This window comes from Nelusetta ayraudi, unplaced genomic scaffold (assembly GCF_046127955.1).
Source record: "Nelusetta ayraudi isolate G7.1 ecotype Tasmania unplaced genomic scaffold, CSIRO-AGI_Nayr_v1 ptg000011l, whole genome shotgun sequence".
In the NCBI taxonomy this organism is placed as follows: Eukaryota; Metazoa; Chordata; class Actinopteri; order Tetraodontiformes; family Monacanthidae; genus Nelusetta; species Nelusetta ayraudi.
Window position 1 is genome coordinate 27610434 of NW_027466061.1, and position 19539 is coordinate 27629972.

Below are 19539 nucleotides of genomic sequence, written 5' to 3' on the forward strand. Positions count from 1 at the left end.
CATCATGTGATCATGTGACACAGAGGAAGAACAACAGCCGTTCGCTACTTTAGAAAGAGTTTATTTAGTGCATTTTCAGTTTGTTCACAGCAGGAACCAAAGTATTAAATAGTAAATATTCTGTGCTCCCATAATGTCAAACTGGTCCGACACCATTGGTCCACTCATGTTGCCGGTGCAATACTATTGGTCCAGCAGTGTTCCGACACGTTCGCGCCCGTCGGTTCACTAGTGTTCTGGTACGACGCTATTGGCTCACTAGTGTTCTCCTACAGGTCAGGAACACGCAGGACCAGAAATGATAAAGCAATTAAAAGGATTTATCTAAAAAAATAAATAATAATCATAATAATTCAAAAAAACAAAAAAACAAAAGAGACCTTCAGCATGCTGCTACTGAGCAGAGGTCCACAGGCTTCCATGCAACAACAAACTAACAAACAAACAAACGGCGAGGGACGACGACACAGAGTGTGAAGGTAAACAACAGCATCGCTCGTAAGAAGGAAGCATATACAAGTAAACCGTGTTGTAACCTGCTAAAAGCCCTCAGGAGGTTCGTCTGGTGCACAGCACATCTGAAAAAGGTAAAATCCCACCGCCCGCCCGCCCACCGTTACCCAAGACGTGCGCGCGCATGCACTCACACACACACTCACGCTGCAAGGCACAGAACGTACCTGGCAACACACACACACACGCCGGCCCACCTGCATGCAACGGACGCTGCTGCCACTGTCATTTTTGAAAGGAAAAAAAACAAAACAATGACTTGACCCCCATTGACCTCTGTGTAAACATAGCGTAACGGTAGAATACATCAGGACCTCCTGTTTCCCATCATGCCTCTCTTCTGGCCCCGCTAACACACACACACGCCGTCTGGTTCCTTCTACTGCTGCTCGGACTCTTTGGTTCTCGGTAACAGTCTGTTTATCGGACTATGTGACTGACTGACTGACTGTTCACTCTCTGGTGTGTGTGTGTGTGTGTGTGTGTGTGTGTGTGTGTGTGTGTGTGTGTGTGTGTGTGTGTTCGTGCAGAGGGAAGAGTGGGTACGGCGTCCCCGTCCCCCTGCAGTGGGAGCAGCGGGGCAGGACGGATGTACGGTCAGATGGACGGATGGATGGACGGATGGACGGATGGATGGATTGATTGTCCTTGGTTGTATTTACATCACAGTCAGTCACAGTGGAAGAATGCGCTCTGCCTCTCTCTCCTTCTTCTCTCCGCTCGCTCGCTCGCTGTGTGGGCGTGTCGGCCTGAGAGCTGTGTGTGTGTTTCTGTGTGTGTGTGTGTGTGTGTGTGTGTGTGTGTGTGTCAGTGTGCTTTTGTGTTTGTGTGTGTGTGTGCTGCTCTTGTGCGTGCCGGTTGGAGCGACCTGTGCGGGGACGCTAGGACAAGTCGTTGTTGCTGGCCGACTTCCCTCCTCCTCCTCCTCCGTTCAGAAGGGCCGAGGCGCTGCGGCTCTTGGTGGGCGTGCCGCTGCCCGAGCGCGAGAGTTCTGTCAGGTCGTGGAGGGACGGCTCCCGATACATGGCCACTGCACAGAGAGAGAAAGGGGGAGAGAGAGAGGGGGGGGGTGAGACAGAGAGAGGGGGAGAGAGAGAGAGAGAGAGAGATAGAGAGAGAGGGGGTGAGACAGAGAGAGGGGGTGAGACAGAGAGAGAGGGAGAGATAGAGAGAGAGAGAGATAGAGAGAGAGGGGGTGAGACAGAGAGAGGGGGAGAGAGAGAGAGAGAGAGAGATAGAGAGAGAGGTGGAGAGAGAGAGAGAGGGGGTGAGACAGAGAGAGGGAGAGATAGAGAGAGAGGGGGTGAGACAGAGAGAGAGAGAGAGAGAGAGAGAGGGAGCGAGCGAGAGAGAGGAGTATCAGATAAGCTTGAATAGGTCTCCGAGTCCCCCTTCACTTTATCCCCAGCGTTACGCCACGGCTCATTCTGATTGGCTGATGCGGCCTCATGCATCGCGCGTGTTACGGAGGCATGATGGGAAGTGACACGACTGTGCACCCATATTGAGTCTCAGAATCCTGGCTTGGATGGTGGAAATCTCTCGCATCCATGCTGAAAGGCTCCGGTTGAGAAGGGTTTTTTTCTTTTTTCTGGGAGCACTACTGCAAAAGTGACTGCACTGATTTTCCAAAAATAATCAGAGTGCTGGGTGAAAAACCAGTCTGTTTACTGTGGAGGCCCTGCCCACCACAGGCCTCCATTGGCTTTAAGTTGATTAGAAACTGAGGGCCCGATCCTCAAAGCCATTGCGCGGCTTTTGCGCCAGAAAATCCGTGTAAACGGCGCCAAAAGCGGTGGTTCTGATCCACAGAGGGGACGCAAACGTGAAAATGGGCCGAGGCGCAGGTAGCGGCAGGGCTGCGCCAGACTCATTTGAATTTGTTTAAATGAGTCATTACGCGCAAAATGACACGCCCCCTTCTATGCAAATATGCCTCATTCAAACAGCGGCAGATCCAGGAAGAGTTTGCGCTCCTGTCCGCAGGCAGTTTGACAGACGCAAACACCGCCGGCCAAAACCAGAACCAGGCGCAGCTTCTGTCTGTCAAAGTGTTTCTGGCTTCTGAGTGAAACTTTCCTCTCTGAAAAGCCTGAAATATATATATGGCTCCCCAAATCTTCGATATAGACTGGCATAGACTGCAGTATATATGCCAATATTTTAGATAGGCTATGAGAAATACAAATGGTGCTCAGGTGTTGGTGACTAACGCGTCTTGACTTTCTTTCCATTATGGCAGCAGTCTTGGTAGACGGAGGAGGCATCGTAATGCCAGGCGCGCACAGGAGCGCGTTTGTCCTCGCAGAGTTTCGCTGTCAAACACACGCACTCACCAACAACCTCTGGCGCAAACTGCTCTCAGGTTGCCAGACCGCAACATTCGCACCTGTTTCGGGTGCCGCATTCGTGGCCGTGTGTTTGCGCCTGCATGTCATCCGCGCAAAAACCTTTGTGGATACCCGCATCTGTGGCGCAGATTGCGGCCGCAATCCCGCCCTTTTTTGAGGGTCTACCCCTGAGTCTCTATTTCCATCAGCTTGACGCAGACATGAGTAAAGTTTCAACTGTGAGAACTTTCGGCACAGCGCCACCTTCTGGAAACAGCAGATCGTGTTTTTGGTTACAGCCAGTAGGGGCACAAAAAAGTTTTCTAAAAACTTTTCAAGGTTTTAGCCAGACAAAGAAAGCAAAAAACTATTGATTTGTTATTCTGCCCTGCACTCACTCATTCTACTGGATGGACGCCGCCGTGCTTCTGGAACATTAGCATAAATTTAGCCGCCGCCGCCGCCGCCGCTGCTGCTAGTCTCAGCAGACGATGGGCCTTTAATGCAGGAGCAGAGCAACATCAGCAGGCATCTAATCCAGCTGATGAATCCAAGAGGCTTTATTCATCCACTCAGCTCTTACAGGAACACACCACCACTCCTGTTGGAACTCTGTGTGTGTGTGTGTGTGTGTGTGTGTGTGTGTGTGTGTGTGGGAGCGTGCCTCTAAGTGCACAGCGGGCCATTCTAATGACAACAAATTCATCTTATCGAGCCGCCTGCTCTGCAAAAAGTCACTCTATACTTTCAACTGTTTGCGAAGGGAAAGTGGTTGTCTCTCATCTAAACATGCCGTCACATTTTGTAAAGGTGGAACTGTGGAACAGAAGTAACAGCAGAGTGAAATAAACTTGAACGCCAACTGCGGGCCTCACCTTTGAGCGGTTTGGGGATGAAGTGTGCTGCCGCCTTGTTCTTCTTCACGTGGTTCCCCTTCATGATCCCGCCCTCCTTGTTCAGGCCCAGGTACCAGGCCCGACCCGACTGCTGCTGCCGGTACAGCATGGAGGAGTAGGTGACGTAGTAGTTCTCAAACACAGACTCCTTGAACTTGCACTCCGGGGTGAAGTGCTCCTGCGGAACGCACACACACAGAGCTGCCGATGAGCTGCAGGGGATGGAAAGTCCATTAAAGACATTGAAGTGTTCCTCCGTCAGGCGGCGCCGAGTCGTTATCTGGAGCCCGGCTGTGGTCTCTGAGCGTAAACTGCGCCAACTTAGGACAGCTGACATTTGCATTTTCCTTATTCTTGCGTCTCCATCGCAACCGGCTACTCCCCTGAATACCAACCAGCCCACTGAGAGGGAGATGCAGCCCGGAGATACAGGCACGCCGCTCTCTTCCTCTCCCTCGCACGCCCATCCTGCTTAATTAAGTTTTTGGCTGCTAATCTCAACGGGGAGGTGTGGAGGAGGACGAGGGTGTGTGTGTGGGGGGGGGGGTGGGGGGTGGCGACAAACGTGCCTTGCGATTGTGTCTAAAAATATTTTTGGGCGGCGGGAGAGTTGCTTGGGCGCTTTCGTACGAGGCGGCAGCAGCAGCGGGACGAAAACCGCTGAGGCCCGGCAGCCCTCCGGGGGGGGGGGGGGGGGGGGCGCCGTCGATGGGCCGGATAGCGTGGCGGCGCTCTGTGCCTGCGGGCGCAGCTGTTATTACATGGAGGTGTTAAGATTTCATCTTGCGCTCCTGCAGCCTCGTCCAGATTTCTGGAAGCGCCGCCGTTATTTTTGTTGATTCCCTTTTTGTTATTGCGTCCACGCCGCCCACCGGCCGCTCCGGAGCAGAGGAGGAGGAGGCGAGGAGGAGAGGAGAGGCACTCAAGGCAGCCGGCAGCCGCCTCCCTCTCACCCGGCTCATTAGATGCACAGTGTACGTGTTATTTCTCTTGGGGGTTGTTGGAGGAGGGAGGGCGGAGAAAAAGAAAAATGGCTTAAAAAAAAAAACATATTTCGAAATCCCGGACGAGGGGACAGAAAGTAATCTTCCAATCAGAGGATGACTGAAGGGGATAAAAGCAGGAGGAAATCGATGGGTGAGGAGCTGCGGACGGCGCGGACGCTGAGTCACAGACGGGCGCCGCCGCGCTCACGCTATCGATGTGATGACAGGACGATAATCAGAGCGGTCACGCCAAGAGCCGCCGCCTCATCACTCACACCGACCCGGAGAGCCGCTTCAGAGGGACGTCTGGAGGGGGCGGGGCTGCGTGAGTCGGGGCAGGAAGTGTGTCAGTGTGTGTGTGTGCCTCTTTGTGTGAGCGTGTGCAGGAAGCGGACGGTGCATCTGCCGGCTGGAACAGGAAATATTTTTCTCTCGGCCTTCACGCTGCGTTTTTTTTATGCATCACGGGGTGAGAAAACAAAAGCATTTTGTTGCTGTTCTTCCGGCCTGAGGCCAGTAATTAGCCGCTTCTTCGGGAGCAGCAGTGAACCTGCCACGCCGCATGTACTGCTGCGCGTTTCCAGTCGGCCGGATTTATTTCTAACGTGCAAAGCCCAATGAGGTGAGAAGAAGGAGGCTCTTTCAAGGGAAAAACGACCGGGCGAACCCTCAGCAGCACGCTCACGCGCGCGCACACACACACACACACACGCACACGCACACGCACACATTGCAACACTGCAATGGTCCTTTAAGACTCTCAACAACAGTGACAACAGTGGTGGGACCTACGGAGGTGTAGAGGAAGCCTTCGTTGTTCATGGCCAGGTAGAGTTTGGTCTGGACGCCCTGGATGGCCACCACACGGAGCCCCACCGGGATCAGGTTGAACACAGCTGCACGCACACACACACACACACACACACACACACACACACACACACACACACACACACACACAGAAAAAAAACAAAGAGAGAAATCCTCATCAATACCAATGTCCCATCTGGCGTGACGACGCCTCCGTGCAGTTCTTCCACAAGGTCACTGGGCGGCTGAGGCTGCAGGATTAAAGGCAGTGATTTAGCGGCAGCTGCACTCAGTGGTGGCGACGGCGGCGGCGTGGGAGTGAGAGAGTTTTCAAAAAGGCACGTCGCCGAGCCAGCACCAGGGCCAGTTCTCCTCTAAGAACACACACACACACACACACACACACACACACACACACACACACACACACACACACACACACACACACACACACACACACACACACAGCCGGGGCTGTTTTCCAGCAACACAAACAACAGATATTTGCAGGTACAGTTATTATTTGTTATTTATGTATAAACAGGCGTTAAATATGTGAAGTTCTGGTTTAAATCCATCCTCTCTCTGTCAGCCCCGAGGTGACAGAACACGGTCACACGACGTCACGACAATCCCGTCTCTAGTTCAGTAAATAGGGTCAAAACTTCAGCACATTCTGATTTGCACATTCACACTCTGATCCTCCGCTGTCACCGCCGACTAGCCAGAGAACTTCTGTTCACATTCCTTACAGCAGGGGGCGACGACACCCGGCAGTGACGCTAATTTTCGCAGCACAGAGGGAGAAAAAAATGTGTTGTTGTTTTTGTTTTGAATTTGTTAACTGAGCGAAACCACAAGATGAAGATTGGAATTTATTACACCGAAAAACAAAAACTGCAACGGAAGAAAGTCTTTTTTTTTTTTCACTGCAGTGTTGGTCGTCATAGACCCGGTGATAGAGACTCAGTGTTAGTTTTATATCGAGCAGTTGGACATGATTCCATGTTTGTGGCTGAAAGCGGAGCTGAGCATGTTAAACTGGCTGAGGTCAGCCAAGTGTTGCATTACCATCATCATAATGTAGCCACTAGCCACTGATGCAGGGGGATCACAGCAACACTTGTGTCCATATCTCACATTAATATTCAAACGAAGAAACAAACAAACATTGGAGTGTTAGCGCGATTATACAAGGAGCCGGAGGTCGTCGAGCTGCAGTAACTGATACAATATCAGTAGAACACTACCAGCAATCTGTGGTCCACCTCCATCCACCCAGTGAGGGTCTTCGGAATTTACACTTCCTGGTGCTCGAGGGGGTTAAAGGTCAAATGTAGGTTGGATTCCGGAGCAACAATCAAAACCAGTTTCTCCATCGATCACTGGATGTTGAACAACTCAAACACACGCCAGTGAAACGACCAGCGAGCAGCAGAACATTTAAATCTGAACCATCTGAACCACAAACACGCGCCTCCTCTCGCAGCTCCTGTCGTTTTCCCGGCGGCCGGCGGCTACGGAAGGTTATTTACGTGTTTCTGCGCAAGGAGCCCCGTAATTATTAGCGTCAGTTTGATGAGTCAGCAGGCGTGTTCCTCGCAACGGCCGGGGCTCACGACCAGACGTGAATTACATGGATTATCCGCCCAAATCCAGTCACGGTCCGGCACCTGCGCGGTGTAGGGTGCAGGGCGGCGGTGGTGGTGGGGGTGGGGGTGGAGCAGAGGTTGATGCAAAAGAAGAGCCCCTCCAAATCCAAACACTGGGCTGACCTCGTTAGCATACGGTCACGCTGTCGACCGTATGAAGGTTTCACAGTATTGATGGTGGGGACGTTTGAATTCAGTAAAGACTGATTCTGATTCTGTTACCAGGGGAATCAAATTAAATCAGTGCCGCTGACTCGGTACGCCGCCTTTAATATGCTGGATTATCCTGCTGCACCTTTGGTCTCTCCCATGTCTTTATCTCTTTTCATTTCCTTCACTTTATTAGATCGAAGCGGCACAAAACTGAGCGCCCAGCCCCTCCCCCAGCAGGCACCTTGATTCTATGATTCTGATGGTTAGATTTCATTTCATATTTTCTGTGTAATGGAATCCACTCGCAGGGGGGGGGGGGTCACAGGGTTTCTCTCCACTTATTGATTTTCTTTACGGCAGGAAAAAGAAAATGTTTAGGTGCGTGCGGAGACTGTTGATAAATGATGGTGGTCATGGAGGACCAAAAAGCCTCTCTCACCATCGTATTAAGACCTTATTAATTTAAGGCGTTGCCGCAGGAAGGAGGAAGAAAGAATTCTAGATTTTCAGTGAAATTTTTTCTGACAAAATAAACCATTTACAAATTTCCTGATGTTTCAGTCTCGTGGGAGAGAGGCAGGGGGTGATCCCCTTGTGATGTCACAAAGAGACAATTTTAGGTTTGTTTTCCCTGTTAAGCACAAAGTGGAGCTCCTAGTCAGTCAGAATGTCTCACAGCCAAAACAACACATTATCAGTCAAGAAAGCTCAATGAAATCAATGATGTGATCAGTGAGGTGTGTGTGTGTGTGTGTGTGTGTGTGTGTGTGTGTGTGTGTGTGTGTGTGTGCGTGTGCAGGCGTGGCCCTACCATAGGTGCTGTCCTCATCCTTGGTGCCATCGATGGTGCCATCAGGCTGCATCTGCAGCTGGAAGCCCTGGCGGCTGGACAGCCTGGTCACAATCCCCTTCAGCTGGGGTTCTGACAAAGGGAGGAAGAGGAGGAGGAGAAGACATTAGCCGCTCTCACTCGACATTCCTGTCAGCTGATCAGAGGCGTCCGTCTCTGCCACAAGCCGGAAGTGTCAAAGGACAGATGGATGGACGCAGAGGGGGAGGAGGACAAGGAGGAGGAGGAGGAGGCGCCCTGTGGTTCGTTTCCAATCAGGGGGGCCGTGAGAGTCTGATCGACTCGTCACCCTTGAACCTCATGACACATTAGTATTGAACCATAATTGACTGATGAGAAGCTCACATAGGTCTGCGGTAAACACACACACACACACACACACACACACACACACACACACACACACACACACACACACACACACACACACACACACACCTGCAACACTTTGCTGTGGAACAACACAAAGTTACCAGCAGTGGTTGTTTTGGTAATGCAACAGGATCCTGATCCAGAGGAGCTGCAAGATGAATGAAGCGTGAGACCAGTGCAGACCAGCTGCTATTGCTGGTGATGGTGGTGGTGCTGCTGATGCTGATGCTGGTGGTGATGGTGCTGCTGATGCTGGTGATAGTGGTGATGGTGGTGCTGCTGATGCTGGTGACAGTTGTGGCGGTGCTGCTGGTGCAGCCCCTGCATGCCGACCCCTCCCACCCCAAAACACTCAGACCTGGCGGCCGCCTTCTCTTCCGTTTCTTCCTCGAGCCAAAGAGTTTGACGCGCGAGAACACGTTCAGCTTGCTCGGCTTGTCGTTGGCGCCTTTGCTGTTGCTCGGGCTGCCGCTGCCGCGGCACGCGTTCGCCTTCTCCCGCTCGCGCGCCTGCCGCTTCTGGCGGATGAGGGAGCTGGCGATGGCCGCGGCCCGGGACATGTTCCGAAGCTGGAGCGAGGCTGCGCGTGCCGCTGAAGGGGAAGGAGGGCTGGCTGGCGGAGGAGCCGAGGTGTGTGTGTCAGTGTGTGTATGAGAGAGAGGGGGTTGGGTGGGGCGCGGGGAGGAGGATGAGGGGGTTTACACCACCCACGGCTTAGTTCGCATCACACACCGGCCGCTGCTGCAGTCTCGCGCGCATCCACGACGTGAAAACGCATGCGGGCTCCTCCACCGGCGCGTCTGGCTGCCTCATGGATGCAGTTAAACGGCTCCGGTCCGGGGGTCCGTCTGCAGAGCTGGTGGTGGTGGTGATGGTGGTGATGGTGGCGGTGGTGGTGGGGGAGACACCCACCCAGACACCCCCTCCCTCCGAAGCGCTCAGCTCTCCTTCTCCTCTTCCTCCTCCCGGTTCCTCTGCTCGTCCCGAGAGAGCGCGGAGAAGGAGCAGCTGGAGGAGGAGATGGATGATGACGGGCCGCCGGCAGATCCAGTCCGGGTCCTGGGAGGCAGATCAGGTCCGGGTCCTGGGAGGCAGATCAGCAGCTCCGGAGCGACCAACGCCGCGCTGTGTTGTCGCGGATGGCTGCAGCCGCCGTGGCCCCCTCCTCCACCACCACCACCAACACCACCTCCTCCGTCGCCGCCGCCGTTGTGGTGCGCAGCCCTCGCGCCGATGAGGCTCCGCTCCTGATCGAAGCGCTCCGTGACAGAAATGCAGCAGCAGCAGCGGCGGCAGCAGCCTGGATGTTTGTCAATGAAAGAGCTCGGAGCTGTTCCAGCACAGGGATCATGGTGCAGCCCAGCCGTTCATAGAGCTGCTGCAGCCCTGCCCGCCCCGAGGAGGAGGAGGAGGAGGAGGAGGAGGAAGAGCTAGGAGGAGGAGGAGGAGGAGGAGGAGGAGGTGGAGCTGGAAGGAGATGGGAGGAGGAGAAGCCGAAAGGGTGCGAATGCGTGAACGTGTGCGCACGCCTGCGTGCGTGTGCTTGGTCTTGATTGGGAAGCTGTGTATGTATGTTGTTGGGGGGGGGCACCTGTAAGCATGAACACCACGTGGCATTTACATGTTAGACTGGCGCGTGATAGGCAGGGAGGAGGGCTGAGAGGGTGGAGGGTGGAGAAGGGGGGGGGGGGCAGCTGACACACAAGTGAATGAATGGAGCGGAGGGGAGGAGAGAAAGGGAGTGTGTGTGTGTGTGAGATGAATGAAAGAAAGAAAGAAATTAAGAGAGAAGGGGAAGAAGGACGAAGAGCCCAGGAGTGATGGGGGAGGAGGAAGGAGTGAGGTGCTGAAGGGGGTGAGAAAGTGACAACAGGGAGGGGTGGGGGTGGGGGAAGCTTATGTCGGGGTGAAGCATCTTTTGGTGCAGAGGTTCGTCGCCGCAGCGCACAGAGGAAGGAAGGAGGAACGCCGCCGCTTCCTCGCAGAGCATCCTCGGCGACCGAGTGTGTCGATGTTAGCAGCGGTTAGCGGCTACCTGGCGCACATCCCCCGGACAGAAAGCAGCGGCTGCACCTGCTGCTACTCCAGACGGCTCTGTTATGATAGAAGTCCTGGCGTACTGGTGGAGGGGAGGAGGAGCAAGAGGAAGGGGTGGAGGATGAGGAGGAGCAGGAGGTGATGGTGAGCCATCAAACAGCAGATGGAGCAGAGACCAGACCGGAGGTTGGGGTCATGACCCGGTCACTGGTGTGGTGGAGCCACGAGGGTGGGGGGGGGGGGGTTGACCTTTCACTCGCAGCCTCCTGGTGAGGTGAGTGCGCATGTCCAACAGGGGGCAACACTTCAGGTCTTAAAATAATCAAAGCGAAAGCTGCATTTAGTCTCCCATCTTTTATTCATGGGATTTTTTTTTTTAAAGGCCTGTGGAGGCGCCACGTCAACAGGAGCGAGGGGAGACTCGAGTTCTCACCCTGCAGAGCCTCCACCTGCTCCATCAGACGCACCCTGGAAAACATGGAAATCAGCGGAGAAACAACCCAACAATACAAAGCCCAAACATGACCAAATCTGACCACAGAATACCAACAACACACCGAATAGACAGCAGATTGTGCTTCAAGTACAACTTCTACAAAAAACAGAGCCGCTGAAATGCCCGAGGCGCCCCCTACAGGTTGTACAAGGCAAAAAACTTGTTATTCACAGATATCCCTAATCAGCATCAAAGCGGCAGCAGCAAGTGAGAGAGCTGTGACAGAAAAACACACTTTTGTTGATCTCTCTTTTTAGTTTTCAGTTTCTTTTAGGACCATAAATGTCTTATCGGTCCACTTATAGTAGCTGCTTTTGACAAAATCTGGTTAGCTTAACATCCTAATGGCCTCAAGTTTGGGTGATATCTGCCGTCGCACAAATTCTGAACACAATCATCACAAATAAAAGGACAAACTGAAGTCACTGCAGGGGCGGAGCGGCAGCGGGGTGCGTCTGGCCCGGCGCTCCCGACAGGCACTGGAGAAATCGCAGCAATCAGGAACTTTCAGGAGGTTTTTAAACTGCCTGCTTCAGGCCCCAGAGGGTCGTCTCCTCCCTGCAAACCAACAATCCAAACCCTTCTGTCTCAAAAACCTCCTCAAAACTCCTCAGACCCAAAGATCCTCCTGAACGTGGCACCAAACACTCGTTCAAATCATCCGCCTCCTCCTCACAATGTGTTTCCTGTGTGCGCGGCAGTGCAGGTCCGGACCGGGCCAGGAAAAGCAGGCGGGGAAGCGGGCCGGCGCTCCTACCTGAGGTGGATCGGCGGAGAGGGAAGGTCATGGTGCGTCTCCGAGGAGCTGCGGAGCCCTGCTGCTCCCGGCTAGACTGCGGCCAGCTGCCTCCGCGAGCGCAGAGAGCCAGAGGAGGGGATCGCCCAAGTTGGAGGCGGAAAAAGTCTCGGCGGGATTGGATGCATTAGGGCGGCGCAGCGCGGCGTTGACGGGAGATCATTACAGGACATTAGAGGCCATTAAGCAGCTGGAAGCGTCATCAATGATTCATCTCAAGGCCTCGCTGATCTGGCACAATCAGAGAGGAGGAGGCCAGCAGGGCGGGACCCAGGTCCAACCTCTGGCCAGGTAGGTGTGGGTGTGTGTGTGTGTGTGTGTGTGTGTGTGTGTGTGTGTGTGTGTGTGTGTGTGTGTGTGTGTGTGTGTGTGTGTGAACAACAGAGCTGTAAACTCTTCAGGGGACAAAATAGTCCCATTGATTTATTCTATGTTTATATTTAAAACCTCTAAACGCTGCCTTGTCAAAGTCACGGCCATCTATAAACGCCCGTTTCTATTATTGTTAAGTGCACAGTCACTCGGTCTGCTCATAAAAGCCTTTGACTGGCTGATTAGTCATTTAAAGGGATAGTTCAGCCCTAACTGAAAAATTTGAATTTGTTGTTTTGTTTTATTTTGTTTTGCTTTGTTTGTTGAGCTACTTCTTAGCCTAAACATTGATCCATCTCTCACTGGTGACTTGCCAAAGTGATTAGCGCCGACATGAACTACTGCCTTACACAAACAAAAAACAAAACTGTCCCTTTCATGACTGGAACTGACACCTCACTTAATGACAACAAAACAGTCAAAGAGCTCACTATTTTCACAGAACCACTGTCATCTGGTCACACAAGCAACTTTACACCGTCCACTTTGGTTCCAAACAGACAACATCGGAGGAAGGGGGGGGGGGGGGGCAGAAGGAAGTGAAACAGCAGGAAATGTTCACCCACCAATATAACTCAGCAACGGATCGATCTCCAGTGCTCTGTCCAGGACTGTAATACTGAGAGAAAAGGTAATTTGATATGGCTCTGATGGCAAGCTAGGGCAACATAAAAAAAAATTAAATACAGTGGCGAGAAAACATTTCGTCAGCAGATAAACTAATTTAGAAGAAAAAAGTACACAACTGAATGTTGTCTGAAAAACATCAGAGTGGAGCTGCTTCGCCAAGAACCACTGACAACATTCAGAACTATTTAGCAGGACCGAGGAGAGGCAACGACCTTCTGAAAATACATATTAAAATCAAGTAGTTGCACTTTTTACTGGGACATTTATTTGAAACAACAACAACAAAAAAAAAAAAAAAAAACCTAAACAACTCAAACTGTTGTGCAGTTCTATCACCGGCCAGTTGGGGGCGCTGTGGGAGAGGTGTAGTTCTTGCCCTTGCAAGTGTCAAGAATACAATTTTGACTGAGTACTTTTAAGACAAAGACAAAGGGGGGGGGGGGACTCTCAAGTGCTGCTTTAAGACTCTCAGTGATGTTGAATCAACAACTTCATCACATTGCAGTTGAAACGACACACACACACACACACACACACACACACACACACACACACACACACACACACACGTAATTGCCTTACCAGTGCTTCTGACTTCTACGCACCATCACAGCCAGCACATTATAGCGTGAAGCGCGCACTAACGCAGCCCATTATGCAGCAGCCGGAACACTGAACGGTTCAGAGATGCAGAGCAGTGGCGGCAGCTTGTGAAACACTGCTGCTGCTGGCAGTGCAGCGGGGAGAACCTGCACACTCAGCTGATGGAGGCCAGAACATCAGAGTTACCAGAGAAATCTGGCCGCAAACACAGCACTGTAGATGGAAGCGATCTCGAAGTTCTGCAACATAATCAAGACAGCAGTTTCCAGCGGGGCGAGACCCTCCTCGCTGCCCTCCACCCCTTCACCTGGCGGAAACCACAACGATGCCAAATAATCACCAGGAAGTGCGTTCAATCTCACACACCCACTTCTCAACCAGCAGTTTGTGGTTTCGGCCACAGGAGGGAGCTATACCACCAGACGACTAGCAGGGGAATCGAATCAAAGCAGGTGACCCTTGGTTTGGTTTTTATCGTGCGTCGCTCTGTTAAATAGTACAAAGTAAATATTGCGCCTTCACATCCACTTGGTTTGTTCTCCACACTGCCAACCACATGCCGACTCAGCAGAAATAATATCACAATATTGACAAATACTCACAAAAGATGCAGGATGAAGAGGCCAAAACATGTTAAATGTTTTGGCCCTAAATTATTTATGCAAGTTACACGCGTCCCTGTAACTCAGCAGCTTCACTGTCAGTGTGATGCTTGTAGGAGCCAATCAGCAAGAAAAAAAACTAGCGTCAACTCTGGAGGTATCTGCTGACATCATCAATCGTGTCACCGTCGGGGTTAATTAGGAGGCTGAATCTCTGCTTCCACTGCTTATTTATGAGCGTGCACACGCGCGCACGCGCTCACACACACTGACTCACACACTAATCTCTTTTGAGGACAAGATGTTAATGAGTTCTTGTTCTACCTCCAACTTAATCCTCCAGCGCCACCGTTATTATACACGGAACATTACAAGGTGGCATCTAACCCTGCGTGTCCATCTGTCCACCGAGCAGCAGCGAAGATCTGAGATCTGTTTTTTTGTTTTTTTTTTGTCCCTGGTTTTGTGTGTTGATTTTGTGTTTTTTTTTTTGTGCTGATTCTTTCCTGTGCCGAGGTTCTCAGGTTCTCTGGTAGTCAGAGCCTCTGGTTATCTGGTTCTGAGGTTCTCAGGTTCTCAGGTCCTCTGGTTCTCTAGTTATCTGGCTCTGAGGTTCTCAGGTCCTGTGGTTCTCAGGTTCTCTGGTAGTCAGAGCCTCTGGTTATCTGGTTCCGAGGTTCTGAGGTTCTCTGGTTCTCAGGTCCTCTGGTTCTCTAGTTATCTGGCTCTGAGGTTCTCAGGTCCTGTGGTTCTCAGGTTCTCAGTTCTTCCTCTGGTTTTTGCAGCCACACCGTACTTGGTGATGACCAGTCAAGGTTTGGCTTTGTGGAATATTGATTGCTGTCGCCCACTACAGCGTACAGGTGTTATTGCAGCCGACCGGCCCCTCAGGGAATTCATTCAGCCCATAAATCAAACCTTGCGTATTCATTGGCTGAGTTTTATTGCCGCCTCCTTTCTGTTTATTGATACGTTTGTTTTGTACCCATTAACGCCGCATTTTGAGTAAAGGCAACCGCACTTATGCTTTTATTTGGGTTGAGAATCTCAGCAGCTCGTCAGGTTCAGTGTCATCACGGGTCTTTGGTTTCAGTGTTGAAAGCTGCCAGCTGCTGTCTGACTGCGACTGATGACCCGTCAACTAGTTAAAGTCTGATTTAGTCATTAAACTAAAGAGGAGTTTTAAAAACGAAATTGAGAAGTTTTTGTCCTCTCTGGTGTTTGGGGTCTCTGTGGAAATCAGGTCTGTTTAACACGTGAATAATAAAGAGTTATGTCTGGTGTCTGAAGGGTGGGTGGAGGAAATATGAAGCATATGAAGACGGGAACTGGATAAAAATGATCTTCAGCTGGTGGCTGCATCCAAAGTCATAAATCCCACCCCCTCTGTATTGGCATATGGGACAGAGGCCAAACTGTAATATCAGCTCAAAATATATGAGGAATATATTTACCCTGAAAGATTTGTTATGACCAAAAATGTTTGATGTTTATGATTTGTTTGTTGATGCTTGAAATAAATCTGCTATTGGATGTTTTAATTTTCCTTTAGTTTTTAAAAAAAAAAAAAAAATCCATTTTGTCTTATTGTATCAGGAGTAAATCTGTGCTGTGTGTTGAACTACAAGAGTTTGAAACCAAAAGCATTTAACACAACAACAACAACAACAACAACAACAACAACAACAATTGTGCCAACGTCGTAATTTATCAAATGTTTGATTTTCATGCTGACAGCTTTTGCTGCTCCGCTAGAACAGTGAAGACCGGCTGTGGCCTCTTCTGTCCATCTGCTCTTCCATGGTGAGGACAGCTGCTCAACTCCAGCCTCCATCTAGTTTTCATCTTCAGTGTCCCTGTTGAGAAGCTCTTTCCTTCATCTAAGAACATTTGAGATGATCGCTCTCCTCTTACCTCATGCGTATGTAAGGTCTTTTTTTTTTTAGTTCTAGTGTTTAAGCAACTTCTCCTTTCTGTTTGTGAATCATGAAAAGCCTCACGCATACATTATGACGCGCCAAGCTCGCGGGCAACTCCCTTTTTTGTCTCCATGGCGACGATAGTTTCCCAGTTTGCTTTGCGGTGCATCGCGCGTCAATTTTATTGCCGTCCGGAGGGGCGAGAATGAAAATGTGTGCGCGCGCCAGGCGCTCAAATGAGATGCGCGCGGCAGAAAAGGGGTCTCAACTGGGGACTAAACAGCCCGACAGTGGTTTTTCTCCCCGTCTCCATCGACACTCCATTAAAGCGGTAAAAAATAAAAAAAATAAAAAAATCTAATCAAAACAAACAAAAAACTATTTCGCTCATGCCTTTTTTCCCCCAGTAAAACGAACAATTTTTTTTGTGGTATTTGAAGAGTTGTGGTCCGTGTCTCTCTCTCTCTCTCTCTCTCTCTCTCTCTCTCTCTCTCTCTCTCTCTCTCACTCTGTGTGTGTGTGTGTGAGAGAGAGAGAGAGGAGGGGGGGGGTGTGGCGGTGGTGGCGGTTCTGCTGACCTCAGCAGAGCCTTGACACACACACACACACACACACACACACACACACACACACAGTCGAAAATTAAATTGTAAAGTCGTGTCCATGAACGCATCACCACTGACCTTTGGCGCCATGGTCTTTATCTTCTTTGCCTCTGGACTTCCCGCTCATGGAGCTCTGGCGTCCCGCTGCAGCTGCTGGTGGACTAGAACTTCAGGTGAGGGACGCAGGGAGAGCCCCTTTCACTTTCTCATCCTCCTCCTCCTCTTCACCTTTTCCGAGTCTGATCTCCTGCCTCTTTCCTCCTTTGCTCCAGCAGCCAGCAGCAGACCTCCGTCCTGTCTCCCCGGTCTGGTCCCGTCCAGTCCCGGCGACTCTCTCTGCTCCGAAGCGGCTCTGCTGTCACCAACCTCCGACACGCACCAACCGGCCGAGCACTACCAAGGCGTGTGTGCTCGAGCGCACGCGCAGATAAGCGGTACTCGCACAAACCAAGAGACAAAGAGAGATGACAGGCACACGCGTGAGCGAGCGCGCGCGCTTTGGGGTTCGGTGGGGGCGCAAGTGGCAGTTCCCAGTCTGCGGCTCCTCTCGCCAACTGAGGAACTGAACTGAAGGCCGTCTGGACCTTTTAACTGGTGGTCAGTGATTCAGTGATTCAGTGGCTCCTCCTCAACCAATCAGTGGCAAAGACAACCAACCACTCACACCGCTTTTAGGTCTTTTACTCTTTGGTGTGAAGTGTTTGTGGGACCGAGCAAGGCTCGCCAGGACCAAAGAACCAACTGAAATTGTAATGTTTATTCATAATAATAATAATAATAATAATAATAGATTGGATTTATATTGCGTTTTTCTAGGCACTCAAAACACTTTACATTGAACCCATTATTCATTCACGCCACATTCACACTTGTGGTGGTAGGCTCCATACCACAGCTGCCCTGGGGCGGACTGACTGTTGGAAGCGTGGCAGCCAATCTGCGCCAAACGGCCCCTCTGACCACCACCCAACATTTACTGACACTCGTGGTTAAGTGTCTTGCGCAAGGGCACAACAACAGACGTGGATAAACTGGGATTTGAACCGCCAACCGCCCCAATCATGTTTATTATTCCCTTCTTTTTTTCTTTTTTCTTTTTTTTACCCCTTTATCATACTCCATTCATACTCATTCATACAATTTTGCAAGCAGGTCAGAACTGGCGAAATACATAAATAAAAAATATTGGCTCCATAGCGCCCTCTGTAGACACCCCAAAACATTTCCATTGCTCTAGCGGCCACTCTAAGTCGTGGAGACATAGGACAAAAACCCTCGTGTTTGCCTCATTAAGACCTACATTTTATATATCCGGACCTTTGATCTCACAAACTGTGCTTTTTCATTTGTTAAAAAAAAAAAAAAAAAAATCAACATTTTTTAAAAACTTCAAAGTCGAAACTGAAAATTTTGTGGACTTAAAAATTTAGCATTACGCAGACAAGATCTTGATGATTGAAAGTTATTCAAACTGTCACAAGATCCTTACAGTTTTATTTTTATGGCCCTTCAAAGACTTTGAAGGGCCATAAAAATAAAACTGTAAGGATCTTGTGACACTCAGTCCCTGTCCCAGTAAGTGTAGCATTAAAACAGTCTGGATTTGACTGCAGTCTTGGGAAATTCTGTTATCTTTTGCTCCCACCTCACTGGAGATTTTGTACACTGCCATAGTTTCATCAGCGGCTAAACCGGAAAGTTTTCCAAACTTGCGGGGTCAAAGGAAAGCAGCATGAAGCAGCATGAACCTGCAGTCAGAAACAGCCATAAATCACCACCTCTTCTGGTCCGCCTTCTCATCTGCTCATCTCCATGCAGGTGGACGATGGAAGACCTCCTCCAGTGAGGTCACCACATGCACAAGGTTAATCCGGACGCTGTTTTCCTGCAGACTCAGCAATTTATTGTCATGCAAATGAGTCAGCCTATCGATCAAGTAATCAATTTGTGCTGAAAAACACATACACACACACATACACACCAAAAAAAGCCAGCAGGTAGACACATATAGATCTTATCCAATGTCAGTAGATTCCGGGGACCTAAGATGGTTCTGAGCTATTCATTTGTGGGTTTTCAGTGAAGCCAAAACCTCTGGCTCTCTGCAGCAGCAGCGGCTGCAGCCAGGGCTGCACTGCTCTCTGCTTGTAAAATCTCTCTGCAATCTTAATCTTCTGCCTTTTATTCTCAAAATTAAAAAGTGAGTAAGCACTAAATTGTCTTTGGGAATCTGCAGTGGTGGACGACAGTATCTCATGATTCAATTGAATTAATTTCATTTCAACTCATTATTCCCTAAAGGTTTTGTTGTCAACTGGTTTTAGAATTTTGACGATATCAGATCCCCTACATGGAAGGAGACAGAACACGAGGCAGTGGCAGAGGGTGGAGCCAGCACCTGACCGTGGCTGTATTCCCCCCTCTGATATCACCAAGCGAGCCGAGCGGAGAGTTTTCTTCTACTTGCGGCCGGTCGTCATTTTACAGAGAAGCGTCTCCTCGTTTCACCAATAGACAAACCGCAGCAGCAAACCAGACACAACAAGGGCTAACAAGGTCGTCTATGACACTTATGGCCGCTGCGCATGGGTGACGTGTGTATTGAGTTCAATTGATCAACGGCAAGTCGAAAGGTTGGACGAACAATTGTGGGCGATTTTGTTGCTGCTCATCCGTAACAGCGAGCACTTATGGAAATGATGATTCACAGCCATAATGGAGCAGGCGTGCATCTTCACTCTGCCCCGTCCACAGTGGGCGTGGCAGAGGACGGGGCAGTTTTATTTTTTGAAAATATAAATGAAGATTCTTAATTCCTTAGCGTCCTGTTTTATTTTGTATTTTCATTCTGTCCCGTGACAGTTTGTTTTTGTTGCCAATAAAGGCAACTTCATTCCAGAAAGACGCTGATCTGATC

General features: G+C 50.5%; 1 protein-coding gene across 3 annotated transcripts; it reads right to left on the reverse strand.

The window, feature by feature from the left end:
* Positions 1-44: 44 nt before the first annotated feature.
* Positions 45-17176, reverse strand: LOC142885678 (fibroblast growth factor 13-like). 3 transcript variants are annotated; one of them, XM_076022377.1, is made up of 5 exons: positions 16701-17176; positions 8152-8262; positions 5518-5621; positions 3719-3917; positions 45-1543 (listed from the first exon to the last, which is right to left on the reverse strand). In XM_076022377.1, exons 1-5 carry the CDS (start codon positions 16747-16749, stop codon positions 1395-1397), a joined length of 612 nt encoding a protein of 203 aa, XP_075878492.1. In that variant the 5' UTR covers positions 16750-17176; the 3' UTR covers positions 45-1394. The 3 variants fall into 3 exon arrangements, with proteins under 3 accessions (XP_075878492.1, XP_075878494.1, XP_075878491.1); XM_076022379.1 differs by lacking the exon at positions 16701-17176 and adding an exon at positions 11853-11949; XM_076022376.1 differs by lacking the exon at positions 16701-17176 and adding an exon at positions 8921-9617.
* Between the last annotated feature and the right edge of the window lie 2363 nt (positions 17177-19539).

Coding starts and splice junctions, on each gene's coding strand:
- LOC142885678 (XM_076022376.1), bottom strand. CDS start 9,122: ATGTCCCGGGCCGCGGCCATCGCCAGCTCCCTCATCCGCCAGAAGCGG. Junction 3,918..5,517: donor AAGGCTTCCTCTACACCTCC/GTAGGTCCCACC, acceptor TGCGTTCCGCAG/GAGCACTTCACCCCGGAGTG. Junction 1,544..3,718: donor CATCCCCAAACCGCTCAAAG/GTGAGGCCCGCA, acceptor CTCTCTGTGCAG/TGGCCATGTATCGGGAGCCG.